The sequence below is a fragment of the Hyperoodon ampullatus genome, assembly GCF_949752795.1.
Source record: "Hyperoodon ampullatus genome assembly, chromosome: 19".
NCBI classification, from domain to species: Eukaryota; Metazoa; Chordata; class Mammalia; order Artiodactyla; family Ziphiidae; genus Hyperoodon; species Hyperoodon ampullatus.
Genome location: NC_136932.1, coordinates 25,114,451 through 25,134,062, shown reverse-complemented (window position 1 = coordinate 25,134,062; position 19,612 = coordinate 25,114,451). Strand labels below are relative to the sequence as shown.

Genomic DNA, 19,612 nt, shown 5'->3' with positions numbered 1-19,612 from the left:
TAAAACTGTATCCTAACCCACATCAAGGCAGTGGCACCAAATTGTACTGGTAGGCATATTCTTCACTGTCACATGCTCACAGGGAAAAAATTACCAATCTTATTTAAGAATATTCTCGATGAAGCAAGTAGAAAATTATTAATTTTATTAAATTTTGTACTTCAAACATGCATCTTCTGAATATCTGAGTGACGAAATGGAACCATGTATAAAGAACTTATGGTTCATATCCAAGTGCATATCAACGTGCCAGAGGCAAAACCCTTGTGTGCTTTTTTCAGTTATGAATTGCAGTAGCTGCTGTTCTTGTGGAATATCAAGAATATCATTTTTATTTGAAAGAATGACTGAGGGACAAAATATGGTTATTTGGACTGGGATATTGTCAGACATTTTCTCAAAAATGAACAAATTGAGCCTGTCACTTTAAGCAAAACAACTGACCATATTTGCTGCTGGTGATAAAATTTGACCTTTTAATACAAGTTAGAATTTTGACAACCTTGTATCAGTCACTGTGAGCTCGAGAACTTTCCAATACTAAGACCTTTCCAATGAGATCGGTGGTGATATGAAACAGTGTGAAGTTTTTATATTATGTAATGAAATTTTCAATATTTGGAAATCTCTATAACTCATTGAACTGATGTTTTCCAAATGAGTAATGGATGATGTTATAAAATCATGCATAGGTAAAAGAGCCATTCCAAGTTCAAGATAGACCAATAGAACTTACTGTGACAGTGTGAAAATTTTCATATTCTACAGTGCAAGTAACTTTAAAAACCTAGCACTTAGAGTGTTGGTTTACTTAAAAAGAATATCTACAATTATTCAGAAAGGGTACTAAAATACTCCACTTTACAACTACATATTTCTTTTTTTTTTTTTTTAGAAGATATTGGTGGTAGGAGTTTATTAATTTTTTAGTTTTTTATTTTTGCTGTGTTGGGTCTTCATTTCTGTGCGAGGGATTTCCCTAGTTGTGGCAAGCGGGGGCCAGTCTTCATCGCGGTGCGCGGGCCTCTCACTGTCGTGGCCTCTCTTGTTGCGGAGCACAGGCTCCAGACGCGCAGGCTCAGTAGTGTGGCTCACGGTCCAAGTTGCTCCTCGGCATGTGGGATCCTCCCAGACCAGGGCTCGAACCTGTGTCCCCTGCATTAGCAGGTGGATTCTCAACCACTGCGCCACCAGGGAAGCCCACAACTACGTATTTCTGTAAGGAAACATTTAAGGAAGAACTATATTCCAGTATTACACAGGTTCTTTGAGATTGTGGAGGAGGAGGGAATACTTCTCAACTGCTTTTATTAGGCAGTTCCGACATGGTTAAAACCAAAAAGAACATTCCAAGAAAAAAATCAAGTCCCCGTAAAAATAAAAATGTGGTAACAAAGTTCATTGTCAATACATTGAGAACAGACTTTTATTTAGTAAATGATCCTGGTACAACCTTTCATTTACTTGGACAAATTCTGGATGTACCTTTAACCTATAGAAGCCCAGACAAAAAAAGTTTCAAAACAACAAAAATCTTGACATCAGAAGATCTTTCTAACCCAAAAACCTTTCCAAACCCAGAACGTATAAAAGAAATGATAGAGGGCTTCCCTGGTGGCGCAGTGGTTGAGAGTCCGCCTGCCAATGCAGGGGACATGGGTTCGTGCCCCAGTCTGGGAAGATCCCACATGCTGTGGAGTGGCTGGGCCCGTGAGCCATGGCCACTGAGCCTGTGCATCCGGAGCCTGTGCTCTGCAATGGCAGAGGCCACAACAGTGAGAGGCCCGTGTACCAAAAAAACAAAAAAACAAAAAACAAGAAATGATAGAAATATTTGACTCAAGTGAAATAAAGACTTTGTAAGGTAAAAAAGAATACAACAAAAGATCAATAGAAAAATAATCGATCTGGGGAAAATATTTCAGACAGACTGTGTGTTAATGTGTACAGCATACCAGGTTTTACTGATTGACAGACAGAAGCGTGGATTAAAATGTGAAAGGGCATTTCATAGAAGACCAGATTCATAAGGTCCCAGAACATGTGAAAAGGGACTAACACACAGTAGTTTTCAGGGAAATGCAACTTAGAGTAGTAGTGAGCTATCTACTCTTGGTGGAAATGTGAATTTGCCTATAACAGAGGGCAACAGCTATTAAGATATAGCCACCATTGAATCGTTGGCATATCTTTTGAGAATCCACCCTGTAGAAATCAAAATTCAAGTGTGTTGGACTCATATATGAGAATGTTTTGCAGTGTTGTTTGAAGTGGAAAAAGACTGAAAATAAAATGAATATGCATTAAGGAGAATGGTAGAACAAATTTTGTTTTCTCCTCATTAAGGAATAGTTGGCAGCTATTTAAAAGAATGAAAAAAAACTGTAGCAGATGTTTTTAGAGTGATTTCCATGAGATATCGTTCAGAGAGAAAAGCAAGGTGTAGAAAACATGTATTTTTGTGTGTGAAACATTCATAATAAAAAAAATTATATATTGCTAAGGGTATAACAGTTTAAAGAAGAGAATTTACTTGGCTCTCATACAACAGTGCAGGGCATGTGGGGAGTGTCCTGCTCTATGATGTCATCAGGGACCCAGGCTGGTGGGGAAACTCTCCATCCTCAGCACACAGCTTCAGTCTCTGCATCTGAGGTCTCGGTTGCTCACCAATGCCTTATCTTTTAAGCGTGATCCTTCAGAAAGAAAGAGGATGGAGAGGAAGCCACTTCTAAAAAAATATGTCCATCAAAGTTGCCTGCATCATTTCTGTCCCATCATCCCCCTTGACCATACTTACATATGGAGCAGCCATCTGCCCAGCCCAAGTTTGGTGGTGTTAGTGAGGCCCCAAAGGAAGAAGAGGAAAATAAATGTCTCGGGATCCGCCTAGTCTGTGCCACAAACCCCCATATTGGTGCATGCATTTTGCCCCTTTATATTTATATATGATTCTCTGAGCATGGCAGAAGTTATGAAAATATACTCCGTTGTTAATGTCCATATTCCATACCCCATGCAGGTGTTGGTGGAGGAGAGGGAGAGAATCAAATAAAAAAAGGAAAGGAATACCAAGGAGTACAGAGGAGCTAAACAAAATAAACAAAATCTCAGTATGTAATATGATTATCTCTATGTTTCATGTAAATTGTGTTCATGTATGATGTATGAACAAAATTTTAAAAATTAGAAAAAAGAAAATACCAGCATACACTCTGAATGTTTAAATATCACTTCTTCCCTTAATGTGATGAGTTCTGAGGAGATTAGAAAGTACTGTTTAGGAAGATTTCATACATCTCTAAGCCCCAGTGGTAAGACAACAAGAGAAGGAGACACATTGTTATTTGTGCTATGCTTATAAATAAGCACAATGAATAACAATTGGCATTATGCAATATTACAAATGAACATTTTGAGAGTAGGATAAACTGGAGATTTTAATCAGGAAGAATCTTAATCACTGACACCATAATTTCCTCTGACTACTAACTAATAGAATTTTCTAAAAAGATGATTATAACAATTAGGTATCTGAGTAAGTAGAGTGATGATTATTTTATAAATCACTTCTTCTGTAATTTGCTGTGATGATTGTTGAGATGTGGAAAGAAAGTGTGACTAAACAAACACACCGGGCTTCCCTGGTGGCGCAATGGTTGAGAGTCCGCCTGCCGATGCAGGGGACACGGGTTCGTGCCCCGGTCCGGGAAGATCCCACATGCCACGGAGCGGCTGGGCCTGTGAGCCATGGCCGCTGAGCCTGCACGTCCAGAGCCTGTGCCCCACAACGGGAGAGGCCACAGCAGTGAGAGGCCCGTGTACCGCAAAAACAAACAAACAAACAAAAAACAAACAAAAAAACAAACACATCATTGGGATGTGTTGCTGATAATACTTTGGAAGTAGAGATGGTTGACTTCAGTCATGCTTTGACCTTTTGTGCCTTACAATTTAAGGCACACAAAATATTTCAGTGATATTACAATGGCTACATTTTATACATCATTTAAAACTTGTCAAGTTGTAGAGTTATTCTTTGCATGAAAATAAGTCATGCTGTTTTGTACATTTTGTTCCTTTAGACATGGTTGAGGTAGTCGGTCAACATTAAAGCCTTGAAATAACATTGAAGGTTGTTCCTTGGTATTTTAAAGTGTGTAGTGATTCCTATCTAAGTAACTTTAATACATTATTTTCCTTAGAAACTCATTAAAGGTTATTATGCTATTTTATTTTGTCCTTCTGCTAATTTCAGTTCAAATGTTAAACATAACTTGCATATGGAAAACTAGTAATAGTAAAAAGTAGGATTTTGAATAAGAAACTTGCTCCTCTGTAAGAGGGAATGTTGATTATCTGAGTGAATAGTTTGCTAAGTGTTCCTTTAAAAAAACCCTTAATCCAAAATTTGTGAATATTCAGTTGAGTAAAATGACATTGGTAATAGTCCTGAAATCTAATTAGTTATACTGTAAGTAGGATATTTTTAAACCCAAGGAAATACTTTTACATGAAGTAAGTGAGCATTTTCATCAGCTTTATTCATTTGGTAGGAATGTCCAACCTCAGAGCTATTCTTTGAAGGAAATACTTCAGAGAAAATGGGGCCCAATGGATTTTGTAAATAAAATTTCTTAAGCTCTTTCTAAGCAGAAATTTCAGAAGTTCTCTTTAAAAAAGCTCGTGGGAAAGCCCTCTTCAAAGTGAAGCTGCCCAATTTCATTTCCTTTGCTTAGCAGCCGGTTATCCATAGAATGGCTTGTCACACACTCCACTTACCCCTGTGGAGCTGTCACCATCTCTTGATGGCTTTTACTTCTTTTTCTAGAAGTAGGTGGTTTAGCCCTGGGGTGGTTCCAGTCATTGTCTGAGTGGACCTTCTGATCATATTGCCTAGGGACTTGGTCCAATGAGGTGAGGCTTTCCTCTTCCGTTTATCCCAATGATTCTCACGGTAAAATACTTTTGATGGGGCCAAATGGCCCAGAGGGATACGTGAGTTCCAAACCAAACCTCTCTGGCATTAGAGGCTTGCTATCAAGGTGAGAACAAGTCTGCAAGGACTTTAAAATGGGACAGGAGAGCGCTCCCTTTTCTTACTCACTGCTTTCCGAGGGGCTTCTGTGCTCACACTCCTCGTGTCTCCCTCTGCCTTAGCCCGACACTGAAGATTCTGTCATTGAGGCTCAGTTATTTCTTTGCCTTTGCCATCTTGGTTCAGTAGGGCTGCAGTTCTAGCTGGGCTTTGGCTGTTGTGTCTGTGCAGAGAGCCTGAATGACAATGGGGCTCGGCTTAGGAGGACGCCAGGATTTACTGCACTGCCCAGCTTCTAATACCGGAGAATGGTTCCTTCACAAATTTTATCCTGTTTGATGGCTATTAATAGTGGGAGGTGAGGGGCTTCCCTGGTGGCGCAGTGGTTGAGAGTCCGCCTGCCAATGCAGGGGACACCGGTTCGTGCCCCGGTCTGGGAAAATCCCGCATGCCGCGGAGCGGCTGGGCCCGTGAGCCCTGGCCGCTGAGCCTGCGCGTCTGGAGCCTGTCCTCCACAACGGGAGAGGCCACAACAGTGAGAGGCCTGCGTACCGCCAAAAAAAAAAAAAAAAAAAATAGTGGGAGGTGAGGTCGGTACTAGTTACTCCATTACAGCCTGAAGTAGATCTCCCTTCTTCTTAAGTCTGAAATTGATAGCATATATTCTGAGCTCAATAAGGAAAACTTAAATGTTGTTTGTAATCAGAGTTACTTGGAGGTCAAACAAGTTAGAAGTGTTACAGTCAGTCTTTCAATTTCAGTCTTTTGTGTTAAACTAAACTAAGCAAGGCTGTTTAATGTCTTTTCCATACACCTGTGGGTATGTGTATAAAGATGCACACATATGTATAACTATCTACATTTATAGTTATATCTATATCCTGTATCCTGTATTGCCTTTATATACTGTACTAGTTAGATTGTTTCCATGTTGTAATCCTGATGATTTATCATGAATCATGCCGTAGAGTACAGGGCAGAAAGATAGAGCTATTCTGTGGTGTCGAGGTCAAGGGAAGAGATACTCTTTTTAAGTAAAAAAATTTTTTAAGGATGTCAGTAGAGAAACTTTCTCTATCATACCACCTTGTGATAACTTGGTGTTCACTATTCACTGTCTTAACCAAGTTATTAAACCTTACATGGGCAATATTGGGACAAGCCGACCTCCTAATAAGATGGAATGAAAAAGGACGCAGCATCACTTTAGTGTCATTCTTGCCAAAATCTGATAAGTCTAACCATGAGGAAACATCAGACAAATCCAAACTGAGGGACACTCAATAACTGGCTGTACTCTGCAGAAATGTCAAGGTCAAGAAATATAAAGAAAGGCTTTTCCCAGTTAATGGAGATACGTTGATATGACAACTAGTGGCAATGTGGCATCCTGGATTGGATCCTGGATTGTGAAGAAAATAGATATAAATGACATTATTGTGATAACTGATAAACCTCGACTATAGACTGTACATCAGATAATATTGTGTTAATGTTACATTTCCTGATTTTGATGACTGCTGTGGTTATAAAAGACAGTCTTTGTTTTAAGGAAACATGCACTGAAGTCTTTAGGGATGATGTCTCTGGCTTCCTCACAAATGGTTCAGAGAATAATTTGTCTTATATATATGTTGATATAGGTATAAAATGATAAAGCACATGAAGCAAATGTAAACAGTTGGTGAATCTGGCTAAAGAGTATACGGGAGCACCTTGTGCTATTATTGCAGCTTTTTTTTAAGTTTAGTATTATATCAAAGTAAAAAGTTAAACCAGAAAAATAGAATTTAGATAGATCTCTTTGGTTACAAGAACAGAGATTCATGAAACTACCTAAAGTAAACAGGAATACAGAAATTCTTTTGAATTCAAGTAAGGCTAGTCTCATGGAGACCATTGAAGCTGCTTCCTTCCTATTTCAGATGCTGTGTGGCTTCTAGTCTTTGCTGTTTTGTGTATTTGCTTTGCTTTCTTCTGTTTCCTGGATTCATCCACTTTCTCGTGGTTGCTGCCCTTCGAGAACTGGGGTTTGTTCCCCAACGTAGCCAACTGGCTGAGAGCGAGAATCTGAATGATTCTTCTCTAGCTAGTGGATTCCTGAGGCAGGCGCCAGGCTATTCCTCACCGGGTCAACCAAGCTTGAGGCAGAGCGGGTGGAGGTGGTGGTGTCGGCTGTGGCCGCATGGTCACGTGGTGTTCAGGGCTGGACCTCAGAAGCTGAGGCCTGATGCGTTCTCTCGGAGGTGCTGTGGAAAGACACAGCAATGAATTGTGTCTCCGGCATGTTCAGAATTTCGTCCTTTTGCATAGTAACTGGACAGCTCCCTCCCTGTCTGCCACTCATAACGTTTATTATTTTTTCTTTCCGTTTTATTGAGATATAATTGGCACACAGCACTGTGTGAGTGTAAGGCACACAGCATAATGATTCGCCTCACACACATTATGAAATGATGACCACAGTAAACGTAGTCAACACCCGTCATCTCACAGAGACACATTAAAGAAACAGAAACATTTGTTTTCCTCCTGCGGGAATGCTTAGGGTTCAGTCTGCCAACAACCTGCATTTATAGCGCACAGCAGTGTCCATTCTATCTGTCGTGCTGCTCACTACATCCCTGACAGCTGTTTGTCTTGTAACTGGAGGTTTGTACCTTTTGACCACCTTCCTCCAGTGCTCCTTCCCCCCACCCCCACCTCTGGTCACCACAAATCTGATCTATTTTTCTATGAGTTTGTTTGTTTTTGAAGTATAATTGACCCACAACACTATGTGGGTTCCTGGTACACAGCATAGTGATTTGATACTTACATACATTTCAAAGTCATCACCATGATAAGTCTAGTTACCATCTGTCAGCATACAAAAATATTACATAACTGTTGGTTATATTCCCCACATCATACCTTTCATACCCTTGAGTCACTTATTTGTAACTGAGAGTTTGTACCTCTTAATCTCCCGCACCTATTTCTCTCCTCCCTGGACCCCCTCCCCTCTGGCAGCCACCTGTTTGTTCTCTGTATATATGACTCTGTTTTGTCATGTTTTTTCATTTGTTTTGTTTCTCAGATTCCACATATAAGTGAGATCATAGGGTATTTGTCTTTCTCTGTCTGACTTATTTCACTTAGCGTAATACCCTCTAGGTCCATCCATGTTGTTGCAAATGCCATGAATTTATGTTATGTTAGCTTTTGTTTGTAAAAATTTAAAATTTCTTTTTGATATATTTATTTGATTATGCACATTTATCATTAGTTCAGATTCATTATTTAAAACAGTAATTGAAAAATATGAAGTATATTTCAGAAATTTTCAAGAAAATGTTTTGACAGTACGTTTCTAATATTTTAAAAGCAAAATTTCCTGAAGGTTGTAGACTAATTTTTTTTGCATACCTACTTTGTACCAGTCATTGTACTGACTATGGTTACTTAAATGATGTCATTGAATATAATTTTCACAACTCACTGAGGTAAGATTATCCTTTAATTATCCTTAACTATTAGAAGAGGAAATAGAATCTCAGAATGGTGACCTGCCCAAAGTCACCACAGTTAATGTCTAGTGGGATTAGAATTAGAGTTAAAAATGAGGCCTGTCAGACTCCAATGTACATACTCTTTTAAATAGTAAGGAATCAGGTCAAATACTTTCACACTTAAGATAATCAGTTTTCTGTTGTTCTTCTTAAAACCTGTCACTATTATTCTTTTAATCCTAAGATGCACTCATTATTGTTAACAAGTGTTGGTTACATTTTGCTGGCTTTGCTCAGAACACTAGTGGGTCAGGTGTCAGTCTGAGGAGTCTAGGAGGCTAGGAGCTGTTGATGGACGCTGGAAGGAGATGAAGTCACTGCTCTGAGGTAGTCGGAGTCTGTAATTCCAGGAGAGAGAACTGGAAAATCTGTGCATTATCAGTGATATGCCTATATGGACATTCTTTCACAAATTGTTATATTTAAGTATATAGGTAAATAAGAGCATTTAGAAATGAGTACGTAGATATGAGAAAAGAAAAAAGTAAAAAGTTGAATAGAGACTTACTCAATTGAAAAATAATAAACAAAGGCTAAAATAGCAAGTGGATTTAGCAAAATATCACTTTAAAATGACTGCTTTTTGGCGGTGGAGTGGACTGACGAATCTGAGTTCTGTATTTTCACTTTTGCCTGTCAAGTGAGATTTACTCAAAAGACTTTTAATTAGCTTGGAAGTAATCAAAGAATGTAACCAACATATTGGTATATGTAGTATGATTGCTGGACTAGTGGCTATAAGGTAAAGGTGGAAAATGATACTCTCTTTCATATAGGTAGTTATTTTAATTTGTGTATTTTTGCCAAAGGGAAAAGTAAATTAATCACACCTTTGAAATATTTTCCTTGAAGTTGGACATGAAAACAAAAATGATGGAAGCTAAATATCATGAAGAGAAACTTAAACTGCAACAGAAACATGATGCTGATGTTCAGAAGGTAGGGTATATACAGTTTATTATTTTATTGATATTGAGTATTTGAAATATTCTAGGTCTTGTGACCATCCATCCATCCATCCATCCATCCACTTATTTATGTACTTATGGGAGTCTATCTTATAAATGGGATTTGCTAAATTAATATCCTAGCAAAAGTTGATCTTTAAACTTCATTTGCTAAACAGATGTATTTATGTAAATCCTTGTAGTTTACATGACCTTTTAGTTCTTCTTTATCTATCATTGGAAGGCTGGTCTTCTTATAGTCCTTTACATTCTATCATTACCTTTCATAAAGGCTGAAATAAGACATCAACTGTAAATACTAGAGTTTGTTTTGGTCTAAGATTCTTTCAGTTTTCTGGCAATTAAAAATTCCTTTCTTTTTATTTATTTATTTATGGCCGCACCTCGCGGCATGTGATCTTAGTACCCCGACCAGGGGTCGAACCCACGCCCCCTGCATTGGAAGTGTGGAGTCTTAACCACTGGACCACCAGAGAAGTCCCTAAAATTTCCCCTTTAATTTAAAAAGAAACCCTTGTATTTAGTTCTCTTTGGTATAGACTGTGTGCATTGTAATGCTAACACTGCCAATGTAGGCTTTTTTTTTTTTCAGTAGCTCGTTGGAATTTATGCCTTAACAGTATTTCAATTTGTACTTTGAAGTATAATTTTTCTTCTTAATGAGCACAACAAAAGTCATCAATTTATAATTATTGTACATTGAATTTGAATTTATAACTATTTTAGTATTGATTTTTAAAATGTAATGGTATATAATGTATAATTTTAATATATGATGTATGAATTTGTAACTCATGAAAATTGATCCAGATGGAAACCTGGTGTTGTCTGTTTTGGAACTAAGCCTGTGACCCTGCTTCACAGAGTTAAGTGACAAAGGTGGAGACAGGGAGCTGAGGCCACAGCATCACATGCCCGTGCTTCCGTAGAGCTGAGAACATGCTAGTATTTAGTCAGGTGCGTGTTTGGCTCACCTCCTTTCAGAGCAACAAGACGGAAACCACTGGCTGAAAATTAGAAAGAGAAAAAATATTGAATCCTTTTCCTTCTCCTTTCCTCTTTTCCATTCAAATTTTAAAGGCAAATATTACTTTCTGCTCTTACTAGTATTTTACTTTACTTTAAATGGTTCAAGAAAAACAGTTCTTTTTCATGGATATGTTAGAGATTCAGTAATATAATTTCAATATAACATATGTATATGTCCAAATGAAATAGAACCTATTGATGTATAAGATAAATAAATATAGAAATATATTTGGGAAAATCATGGTAATAGAATTTGAAATAGGCTTCTTGGTATGTCTGTTACAAAGCTCTGTTCTAAGAAAAACATTTAATAATAGAATCCTTTCCAGGAATTTCTCTTTTAAAATAAATTCTGCATGAAAAAAGAAAGCAATGCAACTAGTTTGAAATGCCAGGTAAAATATAAATAAAATCCTTGACCTCATGCTAGATTTGGAAAGTGTATTCATCCGTTTGTTGCATGTATGCCATTTTCTAAGTGTTAGGAATTGGGAAGGAATAAAATTGAGAGTGTTTTATCTATTTGCATACATTCTTTTCCTTTTTTGCTTCTTTATGGACATTGGGCTCAAACTATCTCCTTTTCTTATTTACTAATCATTCTTAGAGGTGGGACCAAAACAATGAAAGGTAAAGTAAAATGCTGGTAATAAAAGCACTCAGAAAAAGTTGGTTAGACATTGGTGAATAACCTTTTTTAAAAAACTGAATTTGGGTATATAGGAAATATACCTCAACCACAAGAAAAGTGGATGTTCATACTTCTGCCTCAATTTGGTTTTCTTTTTTCCCTTTGGTTAGCACATTTTTTTTTCTGCTTGCAAACTTTCTTACTCTTTGGTTATTCTCTAGTTTTTTTTTTTTTTTTGCGTATAGATGTACTTAGAAGCATATAATCATAATTAAGTTTATTAAATGATTCATTTAAAAACTTCTGACACAATATAAATTAAGGATGTAAAATATCCATGCAATTTTTGACATATTCTGAGCTGACTTTTTTGATTCCCAATAGCAGAACTAAATATAAAAGAAGCCTATTGCATCGCATGTTCCCACGTGTCTGGGAATTCTTGTTATTGTGTATGAAAGTGATAGAAAGTGGGAGGGTTCAGGGATGTGCATGTCTGCAGATGTGCTATCCCAGTGTGGTGGGGAGGTGAGTTGTACTGTATCAACATATCAAGTTTCTGATGGCTTCTCTCTGCTAGTTTGTGACGGCTTAATCTCTGAAGTATATTTTAGAGAATCACCTAATTTATCATTTACATTCTCCTTAAGAATTGGTACATGCAAATTCAAAGCAGATAACATTTCTTTCGGTAATCAATTATTCTAGTGTAGTTAATATTTTGTCAATGCACTAAAGTATAATTTTTTCATCTTTTTTGGGAAGCCATTTATGGGATTAGCTGAGATAGACTTGCAAAAATATTGTGCTATTTTTTAAAAAAATTATGTGTTCCATACATAGAACAATATCGTATACTAAAATATTTTAAATTCATTTGCAGATTTTAGAAAGAAAGAATAATGAAATAGAAGAAATGAAAACTTTATACAAAAAGAAACAAAATGAAACGGAGGAGACTATTAGAAAACTTGAAAAGAAAGGTGATGTTGTATTGTTATATAAACCTTTTAGGGCTTCCCTGGTGGCGCAGTGGTTGAGAGTCCGCCTGCCGATGCAGGGGACACGGGTTCGTGCCCCGGTCTGGGAGGATCCCACATGCCGCGGAGCGGCTTGGCCCATGAGCCATGGCCATTGAGCCTGCGTGTCCGGAGCCTGTGCTCCGCAACGGGAGAGGCCACAACAGTGAGAGGCCCACATACCGCAAAAAAAATAAATAAATAAATAAATAAATAAACCTTTTAATAACACTTCCATTTTATTTTAGTGCTTGTATAAAGTAAAATTTTATTTCTGACCTTTTGTAGTATGAGAAGGGAATGTTTAAGTGGGTTTCCATCAGTCGATCTGTTGATGTGAGCTTCTACAGGACTTAAGAAAAACTCTGTGTGTGTGTGTGTGTGTGTGTGTGTGTGTGGTAGCAATGGTGGTTGGTTTGGTTAAAGATTTGGAAGAGTCTGTAACTGTTACTCCTTCTTAATTCTCTCCCTCTTCACTGGGCTGGAGCTGCCATAGGTCAGTCATAGAATTAGAACTTACTGGCTTTCACAAGGAAGTCTAGAGAAATTACTCCTTTTGGTCTAATAAAATTCATTCCATTAAGTATCTTTATGCCTTATAGTATATGCTAGTATTGTGATCGACAGAACAAACATTTAAAAAGTATTCCCCATTTACACTTTCATTATGAAGGAAAAGAAAACATGTAATCAAGTGTTAAATTAACTATGACTATAGTTGCATTGAAATGCAACAGACAGTCATTAGGGAGAGTGCTGAAAATATTTTGTAAGATTGGGTTAGTTGAGAGAAGAGTTCCAGGTACTGGGATAGGAATGTGATATTGGTAAGTTGTGGAAGGGATGCTTCAAAACCATGTATCTAGAGTGGAGATCCTATACATTAAGAGACAGACTGAAAAAGATTAAGATAGGTGACTTGGCATGACCTAAGCATGACCTTGAATTTCAGATTTAGAAGTTTCAAGTTTATCCCATAGATGCTGGGGAGTCAGAAAAGATTTTTGAGAGGTGAGTTTTAGGACCTCATATTTTGGGTGGAGTAGTCTGGTAACAGTGGGCATGTGGAACATGGTGAGGCCAATTCCCAGTCTGTTAAAATAGTCAGAGGCAGAATGGAGTGAGAGAGAGAGACAGAGAGAGAGAGGCGGAGAGAGAGAGGGAGAGAGAGGCGAGCACCCCACTTATTAGGAAACTTGGTCTCTAATCCCAGACCTGCTGTTCAGCGTCTGCTGTGTCACATCAGCAAGTCTCTGCACCTCGGCTTACTTGTTATAAAATGGCGCCATTAGATAAGTAATATATATGAAGTCCCTTCAACTCAAGGATGTTATGCTTCCATGCTTCTGGAATTTTGTGTGTAAGATGATGAGGACCCAGAATATCTGAACGATGGCAGGGGGAGTAGTGAGAATGGGACGGAAGAAGAAATTTTGAAGGGTCTGGTGAATGATAAGAGGTAGGTGATGAATAAGAGGAAAGTGGAGAGGTTTTCCTTGAGCCGCTCCAAATTCCAGTGGCTACAAAAATATTTAAAATTTATTTCTAGGTTTTCGTTTTTTACCCTGATTCAAACCAGGCAGTTTAAACATGCCTAAGGTTTAAAAATATTATTTCCTAAGGCTTTTTGACTTGCAAACAGGGCTTAGTTTTAATTTTAGAATTGTGAAGTTGTAGATGCTAGACTAATATTAGGTTAACTTGGATTCTTCTCCCTCTCACCTTATTTGTCGCACGGTTGAGATATAAGAGTGAAAGAAATTTCTATGTAAATGTTTATGAAAATTTTGCTATCTTGCAGTAAGTGAATAAAAACATATTCAGTAAGCTAAGAAAATATTGCATTCAAGCAGATACACAGCTGAATTAATTTTGCCATCCAGATGACATGAATATATTAAACACATTTTCACTTGAATCAATGACAGCTTAAAGCATTTTTAAAGAGTAGAAATTTAAATGATTTAAAAGGGAAATCTTTTATATAATTTAAAGCGTATTTTGTTTTAGTCACACAAACTTTGGCAGCGATTTTAGTGTGCCCAGCAGCAGCATGTTGTAACGACGGCTCTTCATCCATGCACTCAGTACACATAGTTGGGAGTACTTGCCTCTGTGCCACTCTTTTGCTCTGTGGATAAAAAGTTGAAATATCTTTCTCCTCAGGAAATAAGCAAGTAAACCACTATAACACATAATGTAATAAGTGACTTAGAGGAGAAATCTGTGAGGCTCACAGGGAAGAAAGAGGAGCTTCTTTCCGCCCCTGCAAGAGGAGGAGCCTGGTTGGCGAACAGTCCATAATGAGGCGCGACTTGGGCCGAGACTAAAGATGCGCAGTGTTGCATCAGGGAAGGCTGGGCCTGTCAGGTAGATCAGTGATCGCATTTGGGCAGCCATGCAGGTGCGGACATGGCCTCAGGGATCTGCAGATAGGCTGGTACGTTCATGAGTTTAAACATATGGAAGTGGCAAAAGATGAGGCCAGAAAGCAGCCACATCATGAGGAGCTGTTCTCCCGCCAGAGGTTTTTGGCCGCCGTCTTGTAGGGGAGGGGAGCTGCGGGGTGATTTTAAGTCTGGGGGTGGCGCTACGGGATCTGCACTGTAGGAAGACCTCTTCACAGCGCCGGAGGATCCGCTGGAGGGGAACGGTACCGAGGCCAGCACACTGCTCACGTTGTCGAGGGAGTGAGTAACGGGGGATTCAGCCAAGGCTGTGGTGGTGGAAATGAGAAGAAGAGAGGAAAGAGTAAGAGAGATTTTAGGGGAGAGAACGGATAAGACTTGGAGGGAAATGAAATGATCTGTTAACTGGTGCGCTATGCTTTTATTATCATCAGACTCTTAACGTGGCAGCTAGAATTGGTTTAACTATGTTTTCATCATTTTTGACAGTTCAGACCCTCATACGTGAATGTCAAGTTATCAGAGAGACCAAAGATAACCAGATTGCAGAGTTAAAAAAGATATGTGAACAAAGTACAGAATCTCTGAATAATGATTGGGAAAAAAAGGTAAGCCACATAAAATAAAACAGTTATGGAAAAATATAAAGGGTTGTACTTTAACGGAACAAATTTAATTATAAAAATAATGGGTGTTCACAAAATATACAGAAATGTTTGAAAAAATAAAAATAACTTAATATTCTAGACTAACTAGAAATAGCTGTTCGTGTTTTGGTATATTTCTTCTGGAATTTTAATGGTTTGTGAACTAGTTTTCACTTAGAAAAGTGACTCTTAAGAATTCTTGAATTTAATTAAGGTTCTGAATGTTTTGTCAGAGCCAATAGATTTTAAGTGAAATTAGCAGGGCTGTAAAAGCAGGTAGTTTTTGGAAGTTAAACTGTTTAAACTTGGGATGTAGGCCCTGGATCATTTCTTTTCTGAAATCTCAGGTAACACAATATTTGTAGCATAAATTTGTTTTTGATGTAAACAAAATCAGTAGTGGATGGCTTATTCTTGGAGGAGCATTTAATTCTGAAAAATATTTTCATAAAATTCAGCAGCGCCAAGAGTAATGTAAAAAGTGCTCATTATGAACGAGTCTTACATAGTCACATGCAGTACTTTCATTAGGAGCCCTTAGCCATTAGTTGACGTCACAGTACGTATGTAAGAGGAAGGAAGCGCGTTACTTCTTCTGAGGAGCTCTGTGATAAAGATCTGCGGTTAACTCCTCCTCCCGATTCATAGTTCCCGATTAATCTGGGTTCATTCTGTTTTCCTGAAGCTCTGATGCCTTCCCAGGCAGACACGGGTCTGATCTGTCCTGGCTGTGGCAGCTTCAGTGCCAGCCTGGGAAGGGCCCGTGTTCAGAGGGGCAGACTTAGCTCTTTTCTAGTTGCATTTTCATTTGAGTGGTTTTATCTTTTCTATAAATTTGGCATATTTTTCTGCTTGCGTCAGTTCCATTGTGTTCATAGTAGCCCCTGACTCCTTTTCCCCCAGTTCCTTCTTCCCCAGTTTAAGTTGTCTGGTGTTTGCAGAGAAGAGTCTCTGTCTCCTGCCATGCACAAGGGTGCATTTTATGCTTTCAGCTGGACCAGCAGCTCTTTCTTACAGTTAACACGGTGATTAGTGGATGTGAAACACCGCAAATGTGGTGAAAGGTCTTTTTTGTGAAGTACAGTTGCATGTAAATCTGGGCAGAGATGAATGCCTGGTGCAAGCAGGGTAGGTGCCAAAAATGAGTAAGCAGAGGATAGATGTATGTCGTGATTTATGCGGTCATCCATTCAGAAAGTGTGAAGTATCTGTACCGCCAAGGTGAGGTGAGGTGATGTGTGTGTGTGTGTATGTGTGTGTACTCCCTCGTAGAATTCTCCATCCTACGTTTCTCACTTTAAGGCCCAGGTATCCAACTACCTAGTTAAGATCTCTCCTTTTTAGCTTTTTTAGAGTTATCCTATGATTGACGCAGCAATGCCTTTCCAACCTACATACCCAAGAGAAATGAAAACATGTGTCTGCACAAAAAGTTATACATGAATGTTCATAGCAGTATTATTCATATGAAAACCAAAAAGTAGAAACCAACTGCTGAGTGGATAAATAAAATGTAGTATATTAATACAATGGAATATTGCTGGGCAGTGGAAAGGTATGAAGGACTGGTATGGTACACGCTACAACATGGGTGAACCTTGAAAACATCATGCTAAGTGAAAAAAGCCAATTATAAAAGACCAGTTCTATGACTCTGTTTGTATTAAATGTCCAGAATAGGCAAATCTGTAGAGGCGGAGAGATGAGGGACATGATAGCTAAAGAGCACAGGTGTTCTTTTGGGGTGATAAAATTGATTTTGGTGATGGTTGCGTAAGTCTGTGACTATACAAAAAACCCTTGAACTGGCTGATTTAAATTGGTGCTCTGTATGGTATGTGAATAAAGCTGCTAACGTTAATAAAGCTGTGGGAAAAAAATGGATCTCTCCTTGATCTAAATTCCATCATTCTCCCCAAACTCCATCTTCTTCCTTTGTTGCTGAAGCAGCCTCCTCCTGAGGTTCCCCTTCTCCCTGTTCCCAATGGTGGTGGCATCTGCTGGCTGCTGCACACTCTTCTTTTGCCTCACCTCTCACACCTAATCACTCACACTTCTGTTCCATTTGTTATGATTTATTCACATTGTCCCTCCCCTAGGTCTGGAGACCGTGTCTCTGGCCTCTGTCACTGTAACTGGACCCTCGGCACCGCCTCAGTCTGTACCCCATGACACAGCCATGTCGGCAGTCTTTCTGAAACACAGATCTGGTGGTCCTCGTCACCGTGAATCACCCCAGTGGTTCCCAGTGGCCCTTGGGGTGACGAGGCTCTTTGTGATTGAGACGCTGGTCACCGCTGAAGCCTCTCCTCCTCTGCCGCAATCCTGCTCCCCTTCTTACACTTCTCTACTGGTTGCACAAAACTGTGCCAGTTACCCGACTCTGCCATGCTGTTTGTAATCTATGGGCCTTTTAAAAAATTGAGTTATGACTCACATGCCATAAAATCTACCCTCTTAGAGTGTACAATTCAGTGGTTTTCAGTCTGTTCATAAGGTCCTGCCACCATCATCACTGTATGGTTTTCAGGGCATTCCTGTCAGCCCAGAAGATACCTGGTACCCGCTGTCACTCTCTTCCCATGTTCCCTTCCTCTACCCTCTGCAACCACTCATCCACTTTCTGTCTCCACACTTTGGCCTATAAAATCATGCAATACATGGCATTTTGTTACTGGCTTCTTTCACTTATCATAATGTTCTTAAGTTTCCTCCATGTTGTAGCATGAATCAGTAGTTCAATCCATATTATGGTCAAATAATATTCCATTGTGTTGATGTACCACGTGTCACCAGTTGGTGGACATTTGATTCCACTTTTTGGATAATAATGCTTTTATGAAAATTGTGTACAAGTTTTTGTGTGGACCTGTGTTTTCATTTGTCTTGGCTATTGACGAGGGAGAAGCACTGCCTGCATTTTCCTTTCCTCGCCCCTCATAGCACTTCTGACGCCAAATGTGTGGGCTCTGCACACATCAAGCAATTCCCTTTGACGCCAGTTGGATGTCCTATATTCAATTAAATTTGACACTATTTACCTAGAATCAGTATCACATCCCACAAGTTAAGGTCTCAGTCCCACAAGAGTGCGCCCACTTCAACGTCAGTCGAAAGTCCCAGGTTGTTGCCTGTACGTCTGACCAAGCGGCTATAAATAGGAGTTCTCACCACTTCCTCCCTGGATTCCATGATTTGCTGGAATGGCTTACAGAATGTAGGGAAGCACTCACTGACATTCCACCATTTAACCCTTTTATTGTAAGGGATATAATAAGAGACGCAGGTGAGCAGCCAGATGAAGAGATGCACAGGGCCAGGTATGTGGGAAGGAGCGCAGAGCTTCCCCGCGCCCTCCTGGCACACTGCTCTCCCGGCACCGGCTGTTCACCCACCTGGAGGCTCTCTAAACGCTGTACTTTTGGGATTTTTATGGAGGCTTTATCATGTGGGGATGATTGACCATAAATGTAATCTTCAGCTCCTTTCCCCTTCCTGGAGGATGAGGGTGCGATGAAAGTTCCCGGCTTCTGATCATGGATGGCTTGGTCTTTCGGGTGACCAGCCCCCATCCTGAAGCTGCCCAGGAGCCCACCCAGAGTCGCCTCCTTGGAACCAAAGACACTCTTGTCACCCAGGAAATCCCAAGGGATATAGGACCTCAGAGCCAGGAATTGGGGGCAGAGACCAATATATATATATATATATATATTTCTGTTATATCACAGGTATATAATTAAGAGTGGAATTTCTGGGTTATGTGCTAATTCTGTGTTTAACATTTCAAGGAATTCCCATACTGTTTTCCAGAGTGGCTACACCATTAACCTGTTGGCTTTTACGATACTTTTTCTTCTATTTGGACAGATTCCTGGTTCCTCTGGGCCTCCTCTGGCGTGAGGCAAGTACGTGGTCAAATGTCCAGGCTGTAGACCAATCGGTAGGGTACTGAGAGGGCCTTTGCATCCCCTCAACCCGTTGCCAAACCCTGGCTAAAATATCTCCTTGTGGGTTTATAGATCCCCTTATTGTCAGGGCCATGATGGCATCCTATGGCTTAGCAAGGTTTGTACTTTAGAACATGCCTAATAATATTTGCTGCTTAAGCAGTTTATGCCTCAGGGGAATGTTTGCCCTCTAAAGGCTCCCGGGCCGAGTGACCTGGACTCCAGTTCATTGCTAAGCTTGGGGAAGCTCTCGGTGACGCATTTGCTTGACATATGGTAGATGCTAATAAAACGTGTTGGACGTATGCAGTCAAAATTCGCTCTGCAGTTAGTTGGCTAAGTCCGTGGATGTGAGACCTGTGGGTGCGGAGGGC

General features: G+C 39.5%; 1 protein-coding gene across 1 annotated transcript in view; it reads left to right on the top strand.

The window, feature by feature from the left end:
* The window catches only part of CEP112 (centrosomal protein 112), a gene marked incomplete at its 3' end in the record, with an annotated part of 254,693 nt that overhangs the window by 59,082 nt on the left and 175,999 nt on the right, over positions 1 to 19,612 (top strand). Inside the window, exons 9-11 of the mRNA XM_079725522.1 lie at positions 9,442 to 9,528; positions 12,101 to 12,200; positions 15,134 to 15,252. Of these exons, the coding sequence (XP_079581648.1) occupies positions 9,442 to 9,528; positions 12,101 to 12,200; positions 15,134 to 15,252 (306 nt within the window). The remainder of the gene's footprint in view (positions 1 to 9,441; positions 9,529 to 12,100; positions 12,201 to 15,133; positions 15,253 to 19,612) is intronic.